At 53.7% G+C, this 21,550-nt stretch overlaps 2 protein-coding genes across 6 annotated transcripts in view; one reads left to right on the forward strand and one right to left on the reverse strand.

Annotated features, from left to right (window-relative positions):
* Positions 1-7,394, forward strand: part of ankrd44 (ankyrin repeat domain 44) — a 33,511-nt gene extending 26,117 nt beyond the window's left edge. For 2 of the 3 annotated variants that reach the window (XM_088930017.1, XM_088930016.1), the window contains exons 21-28: positions 1,263-1,479; positions 1,757-1,844; positions 2,574-2,657; positions 2,877-3,022; positions 3,342-3,424; positions 3,729-3,811; positions 3,941-4,032; positions 4,513-7,394. In XM_088930017.1, coding sequence (XP_088786143.1) covers positions 1,263-1,479; positions 1,757-1,844; positions 2,574-2,657; positions 2,877-3,022; positions 3,342-3,424; positions 3,729-3,811; positions 3,941-4,032; positions 4,513-4,772 — 1,053 coding nt within the window. In that variant the 3' untranslated portion in view covers positions 4,773-7,394. The remainder of the gene's footprint in view (positions 1-1,262; positions 1,480-1,756; positions 1,845-2,573; positions 2,658-2,876; positions 3,023-3,341; positions 3,425-3,728; positions 3,812-3,940; positions 4,033-4,512) is intronic. The other variant, XM_088930018.1, reaches the window with a different exon arrangement.
* Positions 7,395-8,238: 844 nt separating this feature from the next.
* Positions 8,239-21,550, reverse strand: part of pikfyve (phosphoinositide kinase, FYVE finger containing) — a 32,247-nt gene continuing 18,935 nt past the window's right edge. The window contains exons 21-41 of one of the 3 annotated variants that reach the window (XM_088930787.1): positions 21,450-21,550; positions 21,200-21,271; positions 20,726-20,897; positions 19,753-19,931; positions 19,384-19,497; positions 19,007-19,115; positions 17,465-17,619; positions 17,092-17,182; positions 16,662-16,722; positions 16,143-16,301; positions 15,950-16,070; positions 15,614-15,709; positions 15,329-15,412; positions 14,565-14,659; positions 14,290-14,349; positions 14,004-14,180; positions 13,238-13,341; positions 12,925-13,053; positions 12,561-12,822; positions 12,010-12,084; positions 8,239-11,222 (exon numbers count right to left, since the gene is read on the reverse strand). In XM_088930787.1, coding sequence (XP_088786913.1) covers positions 11,107-11,222; positions 12,010-12,084; positions 12,561-12,822; positions 12,925-13,053; positions 13,238-13,341; positions 14,004-14,180; positions 14,290-14,349; positions 14,565-14,659; positions 15,329-15,412; positions 15,614-15,709; positions 15,950-16,070; positions 16,143-16,301; positions 16,662-16,722; positions 17,092-17,182; positions 17,465-17,619; positions 19,007-19,115; positions 19,384-19,497; positions 19,753-19,931; positions 20,726-20,897; positions 21,200-21,271; positions 21,450-21,550 — 2,532 coding nt within the window. In that variant the 3' untranslated portion in view covers positions 8,239-11,106. Of the gene's footprint in view, positions 11,223-12,009; positions 12,085-12,560; positions 12,823-12,924; positions 13,054-13,237; positions 13,342-14,003; positions 14,181-14,289; positions 14,350-14,564; positions 14,660-15,328; positions 15,413-15,613; positions 15,710-15,949; positions 16,071-16,142; positions 16,302-16,661; positions 16,723-17,091; positions 17,183-17,464; positions 17,620-19,006; positions 19,116-19,383; positions 19,498-19,752; positions 19,932-20,725; positions 20,901-21,199; positions 21,272-21,449 lie in introns of all 3 variants that reach the window. The other 2 variants (XM_088930789.1, XM_088930786.1) reach the window with 2 other exon arrangements.

Raw genomic sequence — 21,550 nt, forward strand, 5'->3', positions numbered from 1 at the left:
AGACCAGACTGGGGTGTAGTGCACTAACACTGCTCTGTACTGTAGAAGACCGGACAGGACTGTAGTGCACTAACACTGCTCTGTACTGTAGAAGACCAGACAGGACTGTAGTGCACTAACACTGCTCTGTACTGTAGAAGACCAGACTGGACTGTAGTGCACTAACACTGCTCTGTACTGTAGAAGACCAGACAGGACTGTAGTGCACTAACACTGCTCTGTACTGTAGAAGACCAGACAGGACTGTAGTGCACTATCACTGCTCTATACTGTAGAAGACCAGACAGGACTGTAGTGCACTATCACTGCTCTATACTGTAGAAGACCAGACTGTGGTGTAGTGCACTAACACTGCTCTGTACTGTAGAAGACCAGACAGGACTGTAGTGCACTATCACTGCTCTATACTGTAGAAGACCAGACTGGGGTGTAGTGCACTAACACTGCTCTGTACTGTAGAAGACCAGACTGGACTGTAGTGCACTATCACTGCTCTATACTGTAGAAGACCAGACTGGACTGTGGTGCACTATCACTGCTCTATACTGTAGAGGTCCAGACTGGACTGTAGTGCACTATCACTGCTCTATACTGTAGAAGACCAGACTGGACTGTAGTGCACTATCACTGCTCTGTACTGTAGAAGACCAGACTGGACTGTGGTGCACTATCACTGCTCTATACTGTAGAAGACCAGACTGGACTGTGGTGCACTAACACTGCTCTGTACTGTAGAAGACCAGACTGGACTGTAGTGCACTATCACTGCTCTTTACTGTAGAAGACCAGACAGGACTGTAGTGCACTATCACTGCTCTTTACTGTAGAAGACCAGACAGGACTGTAGTGCACTATCACTGCTCTATACTGTAGAAGACCAGACTGGACTGTAGTGCACTATCACTGCTCTATACTGTAGAAGACCAGACAGGACTGTGGTGCACTAACACTGCTCTATACTGTAGAAGACCGGACAGGACTGTAGTGCACTATCACTGCTCTATACTGTAGAAGACCAGACAGGACTGTAGTGCACCAACACTGCTCTATACTGTAGAAGACCAGACAGGACTGTAGTGCACCAACACTGCTCTGTTCTGGAAGTGACTGGACCGAACTGTCAGCAGTGCATCTCTGGGTGAGTGACTGGTCTGGACTGCTGTTCTGCTGTCCTGACGCAGCGGCGAGAGGTTCCGTACTGTCCCAGCGGCTGTGTGGCTGGGCCCCGTGCAGCAGAGTCACTGTTCCTCCCTCTCCTCCAGCTGCTGTGCGGACAGGAGGAGTGCGTGCAGTGCCTGCTGGAGCAGGAGGCGGCCGTGTGTGTGGGGGACGCTGCCGGACGAACCCCCTTGCACCTGGCAGCCGCTGGGGGACACGCTTCCTGCCTGAACGAACTGCTGAACATCGCTCTGTCTGAGGGCTCGCCCCCCTTCCGAGACAACAGGGGCTACACCCCACTGCACTGGGCCTGCTACAGCGGTACTGCACTGAACACACTCTGAACACACCGAGACACTGGCTTTACACTGGGCAAAGCTGTACTGCACTGAACACACTGACACACTGTCTTTATACTGGGTACAACTGTACTACACTGGACACGCACTGAACAAACTGATAGACTGGCTTTACACTGAGTACAGCTGTACTGCACTGAACACACACTGATACACTGACTTTACACTGGGCTACAGCTGTACTACACTGGACACACAGCTTCACAGACACAGTCTGACTGGTGTCCACATTTCCTCAGGTCATGAGAGCTGTGTCGAGGTGCTTCTGGAGCAGAAGGCCTGTCGTCGTTTCGAGGGGAACCCCTTCACCCCACTGCACTGTGCAGTGTGAGTGTCACTCACGCGACTTCGGCTGAATTCACTGCTGTTGTGTGATCCTGTAGCTACAGTATGAGTGTGTGTAGTGTACAATCGTGTTGTTGTGTGATCATGTAGCTATGAGTGTATGTTGTGTGAGTGTTTGTAGTGTACAGTTGTGTTGTTGTGAGATCCAGTAGCTGTGAGTGTGTATATGAGTATTGCATTGTTTATATACAGCATATATGTGTGTTGGACCCTGTACTCAGTGCCGTGCTGTGTATAATACTGTACTGGGCATTGCTGCATGTTCAGCGCTGTGTGCTGTGTGTATAATAGTACAGTACTGTACTGGACACTGCTGTTTGCTGTGTGTATAATGGTACAGTACTGTACTGGACATTGCTGTGTGTTCAGCGCTGTGTGCTGTGTGTATAATGGTACAGTACTGTACTGGACATAGCTGTGTGTTCAGCGCTGTGTGCTGTGTTTATAATGGTACAGTACTGTACTGGACATAGCTGTGTGTTCAGCGCTGTGTGCTGTGTTTATAATGGTACAGTACTGTACTGGACATTGCTGTGTGTTCAGCGCTGTGTGCTGTGTGTATAATGGTACAGTGCTGTACTGGACATTGCTGTGTGTTCAGCGCTGTGTGTATAATGGTACAGTACTGTACTGGACATTGCTGTGTGTTCAGCGCTGTGTGTATAATGGTACAGTACTGTACTGGACATTGCTGTGTGCTGTGCCCTACAGGATGAATAACCATGAGGCCTGTGCCTCTATGCTGCTGGATGCTCTGGGGTCTGACATTGTTAACTGCAGTGATGCCAAGGGAAGGTAAGGGAGGTGTCTGAGAAAAACACTGACCAATAAATAAATCAAGTGTTGCCAAAGCACATACAATTAATATATAATCTACAGACATTTACAATACAGACACGTCATAAGACATTTACATGCAAACATATGGAGCATTACTGGGAGACAGGTCGCTGTTCCTCAGGCTGGGACAGGAGATCACATGCTGGGCTGTCTCCCCCCTCCCTCTCCCTGCAGGACCCCTCTCCATGCAGCAGCCTTCACGGACCATGTGGACTGCCTGCAGCTGCTGCTGTCCCATGGGGCATCTGGGAACGCCGTGGACCAATCAGGGCGCAGCGCGGTGATGATGGGGGCGGAGCAGGGCAGCGTCGGGGCTGTAGGTACGAGTCCCGCCCTGCTGTGTATTCTACGGCCTGCCTCGATCTGTAACTCCCTCTTTCTGAGTGTTTCAGTCTGGCTCCTTGTGACGTGGTGGTTCTCACTATCTGGAACTGCCTGACTGTTTCTACATGCTGAGCTGTCCAGCGGTCTCCCGCTGTCACATTCTGCCTGCCTCTCAAACTGTGTCTGACTGCCTGTTTGAGCCTGTGCCGTCAGTCTCACCATCTTTCTTGATGAATTCCCATCGCTGTGTCTCACCAGCACTGTGTTCGTTGTTGTGTCAAATTGTGTTACAGTGTTGTACCGTTGTTGTTTCAGGGGAGCTGGTAGGTAGTGCAAAGGCCAACCTGAGCCTCACAGACCACAAGAAGAACACAGCGCTTCACCTGGCCTGCAGTAATGTGAGTCACCACCAAGGGGCGCAGTTTTTAATAATGATCATGGCTGTCTCAGTGCAGTTCACTTTCAAGTGCCTCTGCATCATTTCCTTCTCGTCTCAGGCACGTTGCTGAGAGCATTACAGACGCTTAAGATCCATCGAGTGACTGCACACACCTGTCACAGCTCGGGCCCAAGGGGCAGGAGCAGTGTGCATTAACCCCTCTGTCTCTCTGTGAAGGGGCAGGAGCAGTGTGCATTAACCCCTCTGTCTCTCTGTGAAGGGGCAGGAGCAGTGTGCATTAACCCCTCTGTCTCTCTGTGAAGGGGCAGGAGCAGTGTGCTCTGTTAATTCTGGAGAAGCTGACAGACCCAAACCTCATCAACGCCGCCAATGCAGCGCTGCAGACGTGAGTATTCGAGGCGCGTTTGTGTCCGTCTTTCTGCTGTGCATCTTCTTTCCGGCTCTACTCTCGTCTCTGTGGTCTGTTTCTGTGTACACTGCAGTGCAGTGAAGCCTCTCCGTCTCTCTCTCCCAGTCCTCTCCACCTGGCTGCCCGCAGTGGACTGAAGCACGTTGTCCAGGAGCTGCTGTCCCGAGGGGCCAGTGTCCAGCTTCAGGATGAGAACGGTACGTGAGACGCCGGCCCGTTTAAACGCCGTCGTGCAACATACAGCCGCACTGTCACGCAGCAGCACAGCTTCTCACCCTCACAGTAAAACACGACAGCGAGACAGGCCGACCCCTCAGAAGCAGACCGCTTGCCGTCTTCCCACGCCAATATTCCTCAGTACAAGTTATGGCGTCTGCATGCAGTGTCGTTGTGTAGCGCCCTGTCTAACCACAGCATGGCAGCAGGCCTGCCTCCCTGTGTCCGATTGTCTGAGGGAGAGAAAAAGCTGCTCTTGTGTCTCCCGTCTCTGTCCCACTCTGACCCGTCTTCTGTGCACGTGTCCAGTTCTGCTCCTTTCACCTCGGCTCTGTCACTCCCTCTCTCTCTCTCGTTCCGTGTCCGTCTGTGTCTGTCTCCCTGGGCCGGCTGTGTCTCTCACTAACGGGATGCTGCTTTGTCCCCCCCGCCCCCGCCCCCTCCCTGTCTCTCTCCCCCAGGTCTCACTCCTGCTCTGGCTTGTGCTCCTAACAGAGAGGTGGCTGACTGCCTGGCGCTCATTCTGGCTACCATGATGCCTTTCTGCTCCCCTTGCAGCTCTGGAGTGCCCTCCCCTGGCTCCCTCCTGAAGGCGCCGATAGCCGGGAGGGGGGGCGGCAGGGGTGCTCGGTCCCCTCCAAGCCCTGCCGGCGCCTCTGGCCCCCCCAGCGAGGGCCAGGGGGACACCACCGAGAACGACTCCGATTCCGAGACCTTCTGAGCCCACGGCCCCCCCCCCCCCGGGACAGGCGAACTGCGGCGCCGCGGGTGGCGCCCCCTGCAGGTGGCCGTGGAGGGCAGGGGCCTTTGCGGACGAGCGAGGGTTGTGGGCACGGACAGGCGTGTGTGTCTGGAAGCGGGAGGGGGGCTGGAGACGAGCGCGGAGACACCGCCCGCCCCCAGCCCCCAGCGTCCCCTTGTCCACTCGTCCCCTCGTCCCCGTGGCCGGGGCTGAAGCAGATGGACTGGCGAGAGAATCGATGAGCACTTATCTTGCTATCCCCATCAGGCGCCGGGCGCTGCCTGACGGGGTCGCTCCTCCGCTGGAGGGTGGGTGGGGCAGCGCCACCCATTTTAACTCGATTCAGATTTTAGGACTTAAAAGATGTGCCCTGCCTTGCCTCGTAGAAAGGACACGACACCAAGCCCGGAACGGCAGCAGACACGGACACACCCTCCCCTTGGAAGCGCTGGCCTGGAGCAGGCCTGACGCAGACGCTCTTGCGGTCAGGCTGTGCTGCAGAGGGAGAGTTAGGGCCAGGCCCGTGTCCTTCGGTGAGCGTGCTCTTTCTACTACCGCAGTGCTGTGTCCTGTGTATTTATATACAGCATCTTCACACGTTTCTAGAGATTTTTAGGTTATTTTTTAGCGCAGGGAGGGTGTTTTTAATCCCACTGGTGTTCTAAGAATATGTGAAATGAGTGGAAGTCAGGCCCAGTCCCAGGGAGGGCCCCCTCCTGCACAGCTCCGGGGATGGTACTGCGCTGCACACGCCTTCCGCCAGGGGGGCCGCAGCTTCCCGATTCAATCCCGTTTTTCCCACTGGCCATTGATCTTTCCGTTCTTTCCTCTCTCCTGCGTGCAGTCGCGGGGAGACTTCGGTCTTGGGTTACCGCAGCCCCTTTGGGGTGACTCTTCCCGAGGGGTGACCGTGGCCTCTGCTGTGGCCAGACGTTATGAGTACAAAAAACAAACCGCTGGAAGCTCTCCCCTTGTGCCAGCACGGTGTCAGACTGGGGCTGTATCCCCGTCTCCTGTGCCATTCACTCCTGGAGCAGGAGACCCACAGGCTCCCGACTCCCAGCCCTCCAAGAGTAAAGACCAGGAAACCGCGATCAAGGAGACCGGTTCACTCAGGTCTTGTTAAAAGTCTGGAGTGGAATGAAAATCACAGGACAGTGTGCCCTCCAGGGCCAGGGGTGGATAGAGGCCCCCTGAAAATACAGCAGGCTCTGTTAGGGGCCGTATCTGGCCCCCCTGGTACTTAGTGGTTAATTGATCCACGAATCTCACCCAGCTGTTTTTTGAATGAAATGGTTGCAAGCTTTAGCCACAGGGCTGGGCAGCTTGTTCCATGCTCCCACCACACTGTGTGTAAAGAAGTGCCTCTTGTCCTGACTGGAGGACCTCAGCCAGCCGTTGCCTGAAGGAAGCCGGGGTATCGGCTTCAGCAACGTGGCAGGGCAGCTTGTGCCCCCCCGCCCCCGGCTCCTACACAATACTGAATATACTAGAGGGAAAGGGGAAGGCTTGGTTTCAGCCGTGAGGCCTGTCAGGAGAGAACGCGCCTCCTGTAATGGAGCAGCAGGTGTTGCTGGCAGGTGTTCAGCAGTGGAGCTGGAGGCCTGCAGTGTGTCGGGGGATCAGGCTGCTGTGAGAGGGGTCACATGTGACACTGAGCTGTTAGGCGGGGGTCTCGGTACGGTTTCAGAAAAACGCCCCCCCCCAAATCCTGTAGGACAAGAAGGGTGTACCCCAGCAGGATCAGTTCACCACCTGTGCGCACAGAGGTTCGAATCGAGTACAGAAAGACCTATAAAAAAGAACCACACTGTCCATTCGTGGAAAACCCCCTTGGACCAACAGACTTGACAGGGGTAGGTGCCGGCATGACCCCCCCCCCCCTGGGATATCTGCTTCAGCTGCAGCCAGTGTCGTGCCAGTCTTTTTCAAACGTGTCCAGTGCCTTGTACATCTCTTTGTATTTTTTTTGACACATGTTTAACGTGTATTTTTCTGTGCGAGAGCGAGAGTGTCCGTGTTCGTGTGTGACAAAGCAGTCTCATCCGTCTGTTTCTCTAGAGCCATTCCGGTTGGGAGGGAGAGGGGGTAGAGGACCAGTTCACAGTCTTTTAACCTCCCGTCTCCTCTCCCCCTCTCTCTCCCTGAGGATTGTTAGCCAGCCTCTGGTGAAAACTTGGTCATTTGCACAAGTGCGTGTGTGTGTGTGTGTATATGTATATGTGTTTGGGGGTGTGTCAATTTGAATTAACGAGGATGAAATTAAATCTTGTTTTGTAATACCTGTTTTAATGTGCAGCGGAGACTAAAAGCAAATAATATTAAAATTAAACTTCAAGAATATATGAAACTTAAAAAAAAAAATGAAACAACCTTCGCAGTTATTTTGAGAGCGCTGCAGGCGGAAGTAGAACTTCTGAAGCAGCAGCGGGCCCGGCCCATCCGTATCGCACGAGAGCTGGCAGTGGAAACCTGTGACAATCTGACGAGCTTGTGCGCGCCTCTCGCCGGAGGCCCTGCTGCAGCAGTTCAAGCCAGATCTCCGCTCAGCCCTGCGGCTTGTGTTTTCTATAAATCGAATAATTATAATATAAAACTCTGGCTCACTGTGTCCGCCGTCTCATTCTTGCTCCTGCGAGGAGACCCCCCGTACTCTCGCAGGCGCGCAGTCACATGGCAGCTGGGGCGGACTGGAGCTGCGTGGCCGAGTGTCCGTTTTCGCTGCGCGCACAGTTCCCACGCCCTGCGCCGGGGCTGGCCTCTGGGCTGGGGTGTGTGTGTGTGTGTCTATATATAGGGTATAGGTGGTAGCCTGAGACCCTTTCTATGCATCAGCAGATTTCAGTGACAGAGGGAATGGGTGTGCACAGCTTCCAGCCTCAGCTGGAGGGGCGGCTGTGCTAGGGGAAGGGTGGGAGGCACATGCCACACGGTCCTTTCCCATGGCCAATTAATAATACTTTCGTGACAAGGCAGCGCCCCCTGCTGGAACAAACCATCCCAGCCTGGGGTGTCGCTTTCTTTAAAAATCTCACTCCACGCTTCCTCACCTACTTGATCATAATTGGGAACCTATCATTCTAGCAACAGTCTAGAGTTTTTTTCTCCTTTTTTGTAAGGAATCCTGTTTCTAACAGGAAACACACTCATCTTATTATACTCCATATCTTAAGATGTGTCTGTACCTATACGTGGTACGTGCATACACATGCACACATGTAGGACACTATGGAGTGAAGGAACAGGTAATGGGTTTATTCTATGCTGAAAAGAGAAGAAAGAAAACGCAGCGCTTCGGCTGTGGAGCCCTCGCACCTGAAGAAGGCTCCACAGCCGAAACATTGTTTTCTTTCTTCTCTTTTCAGCATGGAATAAACCTACAACCTGTTCCTTTGCAGCCTACACATGCTGACGCAGCTACCAACCCAAAAAAAGAACAATACTGTTTTTCGTCACCTTGTTTTTATTGTAAGTATAAATTCACGACTCGATTCAGGCTTAGTCTACGCTACTCTTGTGCTTCAGGATAAGTCGAAGACCAGTCCTCAGTATCTCCACAACTCCAAGCACATTAAAAATAACACTTAAACAAAGTTAAAATACATCAAATATTATACTTTTCTTTAATAAGAGCAATTTTATCAATAACACTCATTTTTGGAATAATTTACGTTGGAGGTGTGGAATACAGGCAAGATACTTTATAATTTAACCAGTGTACCAACTGCAGCAGTCGTGTGAACTCGGAGGGCAGGAAGGCAGGGGGTGCGACTCATACGGACATGGGCTGGGGGGTCATGGGGCAACACAGGACGCCCCGGAGCACAGAGAACCATGCCAATCAGGAACAGGGCGTCTCTTTCAGGAGCTCAGGAGGAGAACAGGAAGCAGTGCCTGAAAGCTACTCTTGTGGGTATAGTGCCTATGGGACAGTAAGGTGTATGACAGTATGATGCCTATGGGACAGTAAGGTGTAAAGTGTAGTGCTGTGTGGGACAGCAAGGTTTAAGACAGTATAGGGCTATAAGGGACAATGTGACGTATAGTATAGCACTGGGACTGGGTAGGTGGGATATAGGTGGGAAAGCAAGGTGTATGACAGTATAGTGCTTATAAGGGGCAATATGCTGTAAATTATAGTGCTTGTGGGACAGTACGGTATAAAGTGTAGTGCTGTGTGGGATAGTATGGTGTAAGACAGTATAGTGCTAGGAAAATATGATGTATGATATAAGACTGGGACAGGATGCCGTGCTGGACAGCGCATGAGACAGTACGGGGCTGCTGGGACAGGATGCCGTGCTGGACAGCGCATGAGACAGTATGGGGCTGCTGGGACAGGATGCCGTGCTGGACAGCGCATGAGACAGTACGGGGCTGCTGGGACAGGATGCCGTGCTGGACAGCGCATGAGACAGTACGGGGCTGCTGGGACAGGATGTATAGTATGGTGCCACATGCAACAGTACAAACTGTATGACAGAATAGCAGCTTGCATTTGGGCCGCTTTTTTAAAGTTATTTTAACTTTTTATTTTAATATTCATAAATCCACACAGACTATACATGCAAGAGCTCACGCCTATATGAGCTCTGACACGCAGGGTCTAAATGTAAATCCCTATTCTTCTTTCATTTATAAATCGAATTAAAAAATATCTATTTTTTTGCTCGAGAAGATATCCCTCCTTGTTCTTCAGGTGCAGCTTAACCTGGATTGCAAACCCAGCAGCACCTTCGTAAAATCTGTGTATGGGCAAGATCTGGCCCATGTGGGGCAGGAGGCACAGCCATGACCCCCGAATCTGTGTGTCCGTTTAGAGGGAGACACACTGTCGAGCCTTACTGTACCCATTTTCACACGCCCTGATACACAGTGAATATAAATTAGACTGTAAATACATACACACACATTACGTGCAGTATAGCACCAAAGTTACTGGCATCGTTACAGACACACCTTTTCCTCGTGCGCTCACTGTGGGCAGCACGGCAGAGATCCCCTCCGCTCACAGATGGACCGGCTTCTGCGATGCTCAAGCATCGGAGTAAGGACGAGCCGAACTCTCCCGGGGACACAGGAGTACACTCCCGAGTCGTTAATGGCCGGCCCTGCTCTATATTCCTACTGGATCACTTCATTACTCAGGGCGATCGTTTTACTCAACGAACTGTTTAAGGCGATCTGCCGCAGCTCTTCAGCCTGGGCCATCCCTGCTGCAGAACTGCTTCCTCCGCACGGCGAGGGAAGGCGAGCTGGTGGCACTTTGTTCTGTCCAGACGTTTTCAGCAGCTGCGTCTCGCTCGGGGAGTGATGCCAGAGGAATCCCGCGGTTCTAAATCCACGCTGCGCCACGGCCTGCCCGCGATGGCGGGCTCCCAGGGGCTGGCGCACCACAGGCCGAGCGTCGCCGGAGCCGGGAAGGTGTGTCCCGCAGGAGTCTGGCTCTGGTGCGTGCAGCAGTAAGGGACTGTGAACTGGAGCCGATCCTCTATCCCCCTCAGTGGGGCGCAGCAGCAGCGAGGTTCAGGTCCACTTGGCTGGTAGGAATGAGTCAGTCTGAGGACGATGGGAACCGCCCATCGTGAAAGAAACAATTCTCAGAAACCGGGCCGAGATCGCGGCAAACGTGCCACCGCAACATCCCGGATGCAAGCATTTTTTAATACAACCTATTATTTTAATACACAACGTGTACAAGCTCTGTACATATATATTTGTTTTAAAAGACAGGTTTCAATCATGTCTTACCAGTTGAGGATTTACAGAGTGAAGGGCAGCTGAACTGGGGCACTGCCAGGCTAGCAGCCCCAGGGCACTCCTGGTGAAGGCAGGCGACGTCATCATTCTGCCATGCACCAGTGTCTTCTGGGATTTGCTCTCCCCCGAGCACGTGATCACCCAGTGAGCCTGATCCGCCGGCCAGCCGTCCCAGCGAGGTCTCCAGCAGTGCATTTAATAAAAAAAAAAGAGGTGTGCTCCAGGAATGATAGGCCATGCTGCTCCTGGTGCGAGAAAGACAGCTTCCAGCAAACCTTTGTCCTTTGCAAGGTCATATTTCCCATGACTTCCAAATAAGGATTCTTCAGATCCCGGCAGGACAAAGCAGACCTTGAGGAACGGTGCTCCATTCACCTCCCCAGTGAGCCACAACACGGTGGCAAATTAAAACACAAACTCTCTGCTTCATTTGTGCTTTTCCAGCTTCCGACAAGGAGCACACCATTTCCGATGCAGAACCGAAGTCTAGCTTTCTGTCCGAGTGAAATTTCAAGTGAATTCAGTTGCCTCCTTCCTGTGGCGTCCCTCGTGTTCAGCAGTTCACGCCGAGTCCGGTCCAGTGGTCTGGAACCATGAGAAAGTACTTATCCATGGCTTCACAGAACCTGGCCCTGTAGAGTTCAGGGGAGACCACCGTCGGCATTTTGCCTGGTAACAAAACAGAAGCACCTCTTTAATGTCAGAACAGGTTACGTCCATTCTTTTTCGAGACGGAGCCTATCCCAGCAAGCAATGAGCGCAAGGCAGGATAAACCCTGGACGGGACGCCAGTCCATCTTGTCCATCACACAGGCACACACACCAGGGCCAATTTTACACAAGCCACTTCACACACCCTCTGCAAACTGCACAGTGACCAATTCAGTACCCGCACAGTGGCGCCATCTAGTGCGCAGCTTTATACTTTAAGTCCTAATTTGAAGGAGTAAGAGCACATCTATTTCACAGACACCATGAGAAAAAAAAAGATGAAATACAAAAAGGTAAGACATCTATGTCCTGGGGTTTGTAATCCTCAGGAAATCGAGTAAAACGGTCAAGAAGAGATACAATCCAAAATGGGTGATGGTAGAGACAGATACAAAAGCAGAAGTATTTAAAATGGTACTTTTCCCTGGCTGCCTTTTCCCCTGGTTGGAAAGACAACTCCAGTGTGATCTGCACACGTCTGTGTGGCACCGATATTAACAAACACACACAAAGTATCACTGGGTCAATGGCTAAGGCCTCTTCTAAATTCAAATCTCCAAGACTGATTAATTCATACCTAGAAAAACAAAAAATAACTTCCAAAGCCAGGGAACTGAAGCAGACAAACCTGCCTAAGTCTGGCACCCTGATTAGCTTTAAAAAAGGATAACGACAGTGAAAGTGATTTAAAATCAGGTGACTTCTGGACATTGAAACAGACAAGGAATGAGACAGAACCAGTTACCTTGGCCCCCCAGGATTCCTGTGGATTTTACAACCATTTCCAGTTTCTTGTCCCATGTGAATGTCCGGATATAATCTTTGGAATGAAAAAGCAAACGAGTCAGTCAGGGTTTAGAAACAAGTGTGCCTGGGAGCTGCAGTTAACTTGATGTGAACACCCCTCTCCCCAAGGAATGGGACGACCCATTTCCCCCTGATGCGCTGTGTAGGTGAGAGCTAAACAGACACGAGAAAACAACAACAGTTACAAACGAGACGGGGCCATGCAGCCCGCCCATTCTCTTTCTCGTAGCTAGAAAAAACTTTACCCGAAAAACTCATCCAGCTCTCTCTCGAAAGAAACCAGGGCTTTGGCTTCAATGACATGGCTGGATTGCTTGTTCCACTCCCCAACAACCCTTTGTGTGAAGAGATATACTCTGGGCAGGGGGGGGGGGGGGGGGGGCAGGTGAAGTTCAGAGGGGGCAGCAGTAAAGGAAATGGGCGCCTAGTGGCAGGGCGTGTGTGCAGGCGGGTCACGGGGCACCAGGGCGCGGCGGGTCGTCGGCATACCGATGATGCCCACGACGAGCTCGTCCGTGGTGTCGTCGCGGCCCACCAGCAGCGAGTAGTCGATGATGAGGTGGCTGGACAGGAAGTAGGCGTCGCTGTGGATGGAGGCGCGCAGGATGGCCTTGCAGTGCGAGCGGATGTACAGCGGGCTGTCGTGCACCAGCTTGAGCAGGTTCTCGTCCAGCAGCACCACCTCGCAGCTCTCCTTCCCCGAGTCCGTCTTCACGTTGCGGTTCCGCAGCGAGCCCTTCAGGTCGAATACCTGGGGGCAAAGGTCAGAGGTCAGCGCAGGGAGGTACCGTCAACTGACCTCACGGTGGCGGCAGAGCGGCCGAGGTGCACCGAGCAGGCGCCGCGTGCTCACCTGAGCCATTTTCCGCCCGTAGAAAAGGTTCTCCATGACCAGCAGATCCAGCTTCTTCTCCGTGTTGTTCTGGGAGTTTTTGTAGCCAATCCGATAGACACCTAGGATCTTGGCAAGGGCAGTCGGTCTCTGAAACACATTATAAACGATCACCATTGGCCGATACGGAAGACTATCAACACTGCAGTGTTCCAGATGTCTTTGGGGTCAGTGGGTGATGCAATGGTTTGAGCTCTGGCTGCAACAGCTCGTTCCTACTGCACAATGACAGCACTAAACCACCGAGCAGAAAGGAAAGGTGAGAGCGAAATACCTTCTGCTGCACGGCGCCTGTAATGTAGGTAAAATAGTGGGGAGCGAAGTCCAGGAAGGACTGCACTTCCAACCGGGGCATCTGCTTCAGGATAAACCGGTCGTCTAGATAGAGCAGAGGAGAGAGCGTCAGGGCGGCCCACACAGGTCACCGAGGGGAGTTTCAATGTGAAACGTTACCTACTGTACCGCAGCGTTCGTGTGTGCAATCTGGCTAAGCACCCACATCATCCGACACATTCACTTTCTTCATCTGGCGCCTCTCGTTCCTGTTGTACTGTTACTGAAGTCCAGCCAGCGTCACATCACCGGCCCCACACTGTGCCAGAACTAAAAATCCCAGAAGAATACATTGGCCGGCCGAGCTGCCGGGCAAGGAGCCTTTTTTTAAGTTTAGACGGGGCCAATCCTGTGTTTTTCACAACTCGGCTCATGGCTTCAAACCTCGCCCCCGCACACGGGGAGGAAGAGGCCGTGACGCCGCCTGTGTTCGAGCCACTTGTCTTGTGTCGCGTCACAGGAAACGCAGCTCCGTGCAGGGGCACGACAATGATCTGACTGGAGGAGAGGCGTTTCTCAAGCGTACGGGAGGCTGCAGGGCTGTCCTGAACGACTCGCCCCCACACCTCTGCGGCGCCAGTCGGAACCGCGCCGCCGCGTCTGCCGTCGCTGTGACAGTCGGCTGGGGACGCGACCCGAACCCAAACCGGCAATCACAATCACACAGGGCAGCACGAGCCACGCAGGATGCCATGGGTGGTCCTTACCTTCGGTGGCGTAGAAGACGGCCCCCGACTTGCCCCCGCGGGCCTGCCAGTTGACGCAGCGCGAGAGCGAGCGCACAAAGTCCTCCTTGCTGCTCTGCATGACCTCCGCCCTCATGGCGTGGAACTCCTCAGCGAAGTAGATGCGGCAGTAGAACTTGGCGTTGGCGTCCGAGAACTCTGGGAGGAGAAGCGCGTCACAGGGAAGTTTTAAGGCGGGGGATTTGTACCTGAGCAGCGAGGACGATCTGATCGGGAGGGGTGGAGCAGGCGGGGGTCAGACACTCACGAAGCTCGATGTGTGGGTTCCCTGCTTGCTTCTTCTGCTTGTCTCCTGCATCGCCGTCTTCTGAAACCGAGGGCAAGAAGCCAAAAGAAAGAATCGGCAACAGGCAAGAGCTCTGGTCTTTATAGCTGTAGAATGAGCTTCTGATTTACCAACTAGAAGAGTAACACTCTGCCTGGAGCTCTCCCAGGTAGCTGGGGTTGTTCACAGTGAGAGGGGTCACTGACTGTGTAGAAGCACTCAGGAGAGGTCACACAGGGGGCAGGGGTCACACTCACTGAGGGTGTCTGTCTCCACGTTGCGGCCAGGCTGGGCTGCAGCTGTGTCATTCTGTTTGGCAGGGCTGCTCATCTTCAGTCGGCCCTCTCCAGCACTGCAGTCCAACACAAACAGAGTCAAGCGCCTCGCGCTGTTAGTCTACAAACACTTTTGTAGTCATTGCAGAACCGTAATCCACTTCATTACGTATTTTATTATGAAATACTGAAAATGACTTGATCATAATTGCGTTTATTGTGAGCTTTCCGCCCCGGAGAATCCCCTGTGTAGTTTGGGGAGTCCTTTGTGGGAGGGTACCGATCCATCCATTTCTGAAGAGCAGTATGACCTGTGGGACACACAGCAGTCACTGTGCATCAGCGGCCCCCGCTGAACAGCAGATGAGGGGAGGAGTGAGGAACTGCTGCACCAGGTGATTGAAGGAGGAACTTTAGGAAGAACAGGCTGTTAAATTCTTTCCTGGGTTTACACATCAACACTGGGGTTAACACCCCTTCTGTAGTTATTGCACCATGGGACCTCTAAGAGCCAAGTAGTCAGGACCTCATTTTAATGTCCACACGCAGGGCAGCCCCTTCTACAGCCCACTGGGACGCTGATGTGGAAATTCTGCTCCAGAGGGAACCAACAGTAGCAGCAGCCTGGCTTCCCTTGCAGGTGTCCCAGCCCAGCGCTGGCCAGGCCCTGCTTTGCTGAGCTGCTGAGACCTGGCCAGAAAGGCGTAATGAAAACCAGGCAGGGCTGGAGGTGCCGCGAGCCCTACCTGCCGGGAGGCGCTGGCTCCTCTGCTGTGGTCTTCGCGGCGGGTTTGGCGAGCTCCTCCAGGGCCACCTTGTACTCTTTACAGCTGAGGAGACAGAGCATCATCAGGATGGCAAACAAGGCACTACTGCACCCTCTCAGGCCCTCAGACCCAAACTCACGCCCTCCCCCGGGCTCTCAGGTCCCCGGCCCCCCACTCAGGCCAGGCAAACTGAGGGACAGGGGAGACGGGCTCTAGCCCCGACAGGGGGACGAGTGCACGAGAGCGGGCAGTGCAGGTCCATACCTGAGAGCGAAGGCGATGATGGAGCTGGGCTCTCTCTCGCACACGGCGATGGGCACCCTCTCGTGCTCGTACATCAGGTAGTGCTTGTCCGGGTCACTGCCACAAACACGACAAAACACAGGCAGGCACGCCGCTGAGCACGCCGGCCCTCTGGCAAGCCCACAGCGCGCGCGAGCCCCGAAGACAGCGCTCGGGCAGCCCAGCGAGGTCGGCCCGAGGGAAGGGATATCTGCGGGCGTCGTCCGCCATGTAAACACAGCTTATCAGACGTTCCAAGGTTCCTATGCAGAGTCTGTTAGAGCACTAACAATAGGACATGAGAGTAAAATAACTTACAAGGGGAAAGGAATGGGGTTGTAGCTGTTTCCTGGGAGCAGGTTTGCAAGGATCGCTTTCATGGTGGACCTCTCCTTCAGCTGGCTGTCGCCAGAGCCCAGCAGGTGCCCGTCGAACACGTCTAGAGAGGACAGACCGTTCGTCAGAGACGGCACACCAGCGGGCAGAGCCCAGTGCCAGGCACGGTACGCACCCTCTGTCAAGCTGGTGGAGTCCTGGTCGCCGGCGCCAGCCGCGCCGGGGAAGGAGGGGCCAGCTGACGGAGGCTCGGAGACGGAGTCCCCCGGCGACGGCAGCTGGAGCGCGGAGGACGCGGTCACGCTGGAGGACATGTTGGTCAGGTGGCGGTCCTCTGACGCACACGACACACAGAGACACAAAAGAAGAATGATTCATCTGGCATGGAGCCTGGGAAGGGAGGGGGGGGGGGGGCGGTTTGCACGAGTTCAGCTGACACCAGTCGTGACCAGTGGAGCGGCTGACCCAAGCAGAGCTGGCTGTCCTACAGATTTTGGAATCAGTCAGCCAGCTGCATATTCAAAGGCCACTTAGGTCCAATAACGTCTCTCGAGGCCCTTGGCCTGGGGGGGTCTTGGCGGGAGCCTGGGGAGAGCGGCAGACAGCGGGGAAACGAAGCCAGTTGACCTGAAACCAAGACAACCGCCGAACCGGGGCGCCCGGCTGCCCTCGCCACGCCGAGACCTGCCCTCACCTTTCTCTTCCTTCTGCACGACGGGGGAGGGGTTGCGCGGGGACGACTCCAGGACGCTCGTCTGCGAAGACACGAGAGAGTTGTGTTATCACTCTCTACAGGAAGGTGACCAGTGTTCCCAGAAGCCCGAAAGTCAGACGAAAGAGGACACGGTCACCTGGACGCTGCCCGTTCCACTGGGCACACGATGCCTCTTCCCTGCTGGAAGAGCAGCGGACGGGCACACCTGCCCGTTTTTCGACCTTTACGAGCCAAGCTCTGGAACGCAACCAATGTCAGCAAGAGGGACCAGAAGAAGCTAACGTAAGCGTATGTGTTTGCAAGACATACATCCTGAAAGGGAGACCGTAAGACCATTAAGATCTGGCCTGCGGCCACCGCTCGTGCCTCTCGGACCCCCCTGGCCCTCGCCCAGACGACCCCTGCTGACCTTGCTCTCCTCGGTCTGCCGGTGTTTCCCCGGGCTGGGCGGGACCGACGGCCGCTTCCTGCCCTTCTCCTGCTGGAACAGGTCCTGCAGCCTGCAAGGGAAACAGCGCCGTGACGGAGGGTAGAGGAGGACATCAGGGTCTTGACGCGTACCCTGATAACTAACTAGAGGCATCATCAGGTGAGTGACTGGGAGACAGTATCTAATGAAGAGATTTTCTTCTTTACCGTCATGGGATGGGGGGGGAAGAGAGCACGGGGCCCGACTTTAGGTAAAGCCAGGAAACCTCATTCGGGAAGTATTTCAGCAGACGGTTTTTCGTCTTAAGCAAGGGCTGCTCCGGGGAGTGATCTGCCCTCCTGCTCCTCCTCACCGGGTGTTCCAGGACTGCAGCATCTCGCACAGGCCCTGCTTCTTCGCCACCACGGACTCCAGCCCGGCCTGCAGCTGCTGGGGGGAGTCCAGGCCGCAGGACAGCAGGCGCGCCTGCAGTTTCTCGATCCAGTTGCGCAGCTCCGCCTCCTCCATCTGCGGACGCAGAACAGAGCATCAGCCCACTGCGATTCGCAACAGACACGGGCCGGGAGCCAGCTCGCTAGCCCCAGCACGTTCACGTCCCGGTTCCTCAAGAGCCAGAGGGTAAAAATTTACCAATCTGGTGTTTTTTTTTTTAAGATACCATGGTGTATGAAATGGAAATAAAATAAAAATCTGTGCATAAAATAGTAATGTGTACCCCAGTTTACTTAGCACAATAAAGGAAATAATTAGAACCAGGTGATTAAAGGTCAAATTATTAATACAAGCAGGGAGCTGCGTCAGCATGCGTAGGCTGCAAAGGAACAAGTAAGGGTTATTTTCATGCTGAAAAGAGAAGAAAGGAAACACAACGTTTCAGCTGTGTGTTACACCTGAAGAAGGCTCCACAGCCGAAACGTTGCGTTTCCTTTCTTCTCTTTTCAGCATGAAATAAACCTTTACTTGTTCCAAATTTATTAATTATGTATATGCTGTAGGGTCTCGACATGTGCAAATTTAACATTTAAAACTTCAGTCTGGCCAACAGGGTCTATGGGAAAAAAAGAGCAGAACTGGGTTAAACCAAGCTGACGGCTGTTAACCACAATTTTCACGTTAGCGACTGAGACTGCGATTGTGAGGGGAATATAGCTGGTGAGAGAGCCTCTCCCGGCCCCCTGCCCAGATACCCTCTACCCAGCATCTGCATGCCAGCCTGCTCTTGTTCCTGCATGGTAGTGACCGCTCCTGGCTCCGTGGCAGCAGCGTGGGGATTAATAGACCGGAGACAGCATTACAAGCCCTCTGACAGCTTTATTGCCCGTTTCTTTACGGTGGGGCGTGCTGATCACAGAGCCAGAGAGAGAGTGCAGGCTGGATGCAGAGGAGGAACTCATGTTTATCTGACTAATTCATGAAATTATCATGATTGATGTAAGTTTGTGATTACTTTTAGTTGATCAATGTTATTTAAATTAACAGAAAGCCAAGGCATTAATACCTTATCATGTCAAGGAGGGTTACTTACGTTCTATATATGCACGCTGTAGTACATTATGTAACAGCACAGACTTGATAACGTGCAAATGTGGCTGTTCTTGACAGCTCTCTACATTCACAAGGGTTCGGTGCAGAGACCCTACTTCATAATGGTTTCATAACGCAAAAATCAAAATTAATTTGGTTGATGTTTTTATCCTAATTAACTTACACTTGCTGTGTATCACCATTTCTACAGCTGTCTATTGTACCGGAGCTCCAGTATGTGGGTGAAGTTCTTGCTCAGGAGTACCACAGCAGTACCTCAACTCTGATTCAATCGCACAAGCCTGACCACTGCTCCACACGGCCCAACACTTAAAAAAAAAAATCACAAACGTCTAGAAAAGGAAATTACGTCTTTCTGGGCGAACAAGTCTTCCATCTTTTCCTCCCGTGTCTTGCTGAAAGTGTCGGTCTTCAAGGACGTGAGGCGGTCGTCTATGACCAGATAGACCTGGGACACCCTGGGGACAGAGCACAGGGCCAGTGAGGGACACAAGCGAAAAAACATGACAAAGCCACATCCAACGTCATCACTTCCTCCTCAGAGCTGGTTTCACAGCGTTAACAGGAAGTGTGGCCTCAGAGCTGCTTCTGAGAACAGAGCAGAAAACGGCAGACAGTTCCTCTGAGCTTTCAAGGGAACCAAGGAACGCCAGCCTGGTCTGTGGGATGTTTCTTAAAGGATGACCAAGCAATCTAGAAAGTAAAACTAAACAAGAAAGCACGTACTTCTGGGAGAAGTCTTTGAGATCCTGCAGCAGCGTGGTCTTGGAGGGGCCCTGGTGTTTGATGTAGATCTTGGGCGGAGGAAGGCAGATCTCCAGTAGTCTCACGGGGGTGTAGCTAAGAGTCACACAGGGCAGGAAGGAAACCACAGCAGGACACAAAAACATGAGCATCCCACAGCTACTACATTAAAGCAAGCTCTGCGGCTCTATAAAGGCTTCAAACTTAAGTAACTCAAATCATTATGCATGAACCCTCCATAATTAAGAAATTACAGAGCTGCAACACACTGATCGATCTGGAGTTGATCTTTATATGGTGGTTAGTATTGATGTAATAATATGTGGCTGGGGAAGATGGGAGGAGGCTGACCTGAAGGAGGCCACCATCTGGTTGTAGGAGAAGTACTGGTGGTAATCCTTGTGCATGGAGTGGCCGCAGGGTTCGGCGTTGGCGCGGCGTGTGTACTGGTGACCGTAGAAGCGCAGCTCCAGGTATTTGGCGAAGGACATGGACCACGAGTCATTTGACAGGGGAACCACCGGAGTCACCTAGAAAGAAGGAGTTGCAAACTCTGCTGTACTCATGGGCTCTCTGTGGCAGCCGTCAGCATTTATTCATAATGTCTTCGCTTAAGATGGGTTTGTCTGCCGTCACCTGCTGTTATTCACCTCCTCCTTCCCAACCCGCCCACTCCTCTGCCGCCCTCTGCCTTTGCACCTCCCACTGCTCTGCCCTGCCCACTCCTGTACTGCCCTCTGCCCCACCCACTCCTGTACTGCCCTCTGCCCTTGCCCCGCCCACCCACTCCTCTGCCCCGCCCACTCCTGCACTGCCCTCTGCCCTTGCCCCGCCCACTCCTGTACTGCCCTCTGCCCTTGCCCCGCCCACTCCTGCACTGCCCTCTGCCCTTGCCCCGCCCACTCCTGCACTGCCCTCTGCCCTTGCCCCGCCCACTCCTGCACTGCCCTCTGCCCCGCCCACTCCTGCACTGCCCTCTGCCCCGCCCACTCCTGCACTGCCCTCTGCCCTTGCCCCGCCCACTCCTGCACTGCCCTCTGCCCTTGCCCCGCCCACTCCTGCACTGCCCTCTGCCCCACCCACTCCTGTACTGCCCTCTGCCCTTGCCCCGCCCACTCCTCTGCCCCGCCCACTCCTGCACTGCCCTCTGCCCTTGTCCCGCCCACTCATGTACTGCCCTCTGCCCTTGCCCCACCCACTTCTCTGCCCCGCCTACTTTCCTGCTCCACCCCAGCCTCAACTTTATCTCCCACTGCCCTGCCCTGTGCACTTCTGTACTGCCTTTCCCTTTGCACCCTGTCCACTCCCCCCCCCACCCCCGTACCTGCTTGCAGACCCTGCACCAGGAGTAGTTGAGGATGGTGTGCTGGTAGCCCGGCACGGGGGAGTCCAGCTCCTTCAGCACGATCTGAACGCAGCCGCTGCCGTGCACGAAGCGCCGGATGTGGTGCACCATGGGAGTGTCGCAGAACGCGCTGGGGCACTGGTACGAGGGCCTGCTTCACACACAGGAGACAGACGACAGCTGCTGGTTACCCTCGACAGCCGCCTCGCACCTGGCTGCAACTGCATTCCTCTGCAGCTGTGGCTGCACACCATCCTAGGGGGCTTGTAAACTGAACCCCAGAAATGCACACCTGCCGACGGGCTTAGACATGGAAACGCTTTTAAACATGGTCACTTTGGAAGACGATCTAAATGTGTCAGAATAAAGCAGTCATCACCGAACGCTTTTTAAACTTTTCCCTGTTCTGGCAATCCTCTCGCCCATGGCTCATTTTTCTTGTGTTTGTATTACCTGAAACAGTATCTTTCCAAAAACACCCCAAGGGTCAAGTCGTTCTTTCCGTAGAATTCCATGGTAACGATCCTGGGGAGAAGGAAGGGAGAGGGAATAAAGTGATCCATATCTGACGTCGCCGCAACCCCAAAATTATCCGGTTGTTTTCTTGTGGCAACTAACCCCTCCCTCCACCGGATGCCCCCCCGACACCGAGAGCCACTATTCTCGAGCGCTACCACCGAAGCGAGAGGGCGGAGGCATGTACCAGGGGCTGACGCAGGGGTGGGGAGCGTTGATGGACTGCGCCGAGGAGCTGCTGAAGAGGACGCACAGGCGCTGGTGGTTGACAGGGTTCAGGCAGTCCAT

Source organism: Atractosteus spatula, chromosome 13 (genome assembly GCF_055471065.1).
Source record: "Atractosteus spatula isolate fAtrSpa1 chromosome 13, fAtrSpa1.hap1, whole genome shotgun sequence".
Taxonomy (NCBI): domain Eukaryota; kingdom Metazoa; phylum Chordata; class Actinopteri; order Semionotiformes; family Lepisosteidae; genus Atractosteus; species Atractosteus spatula.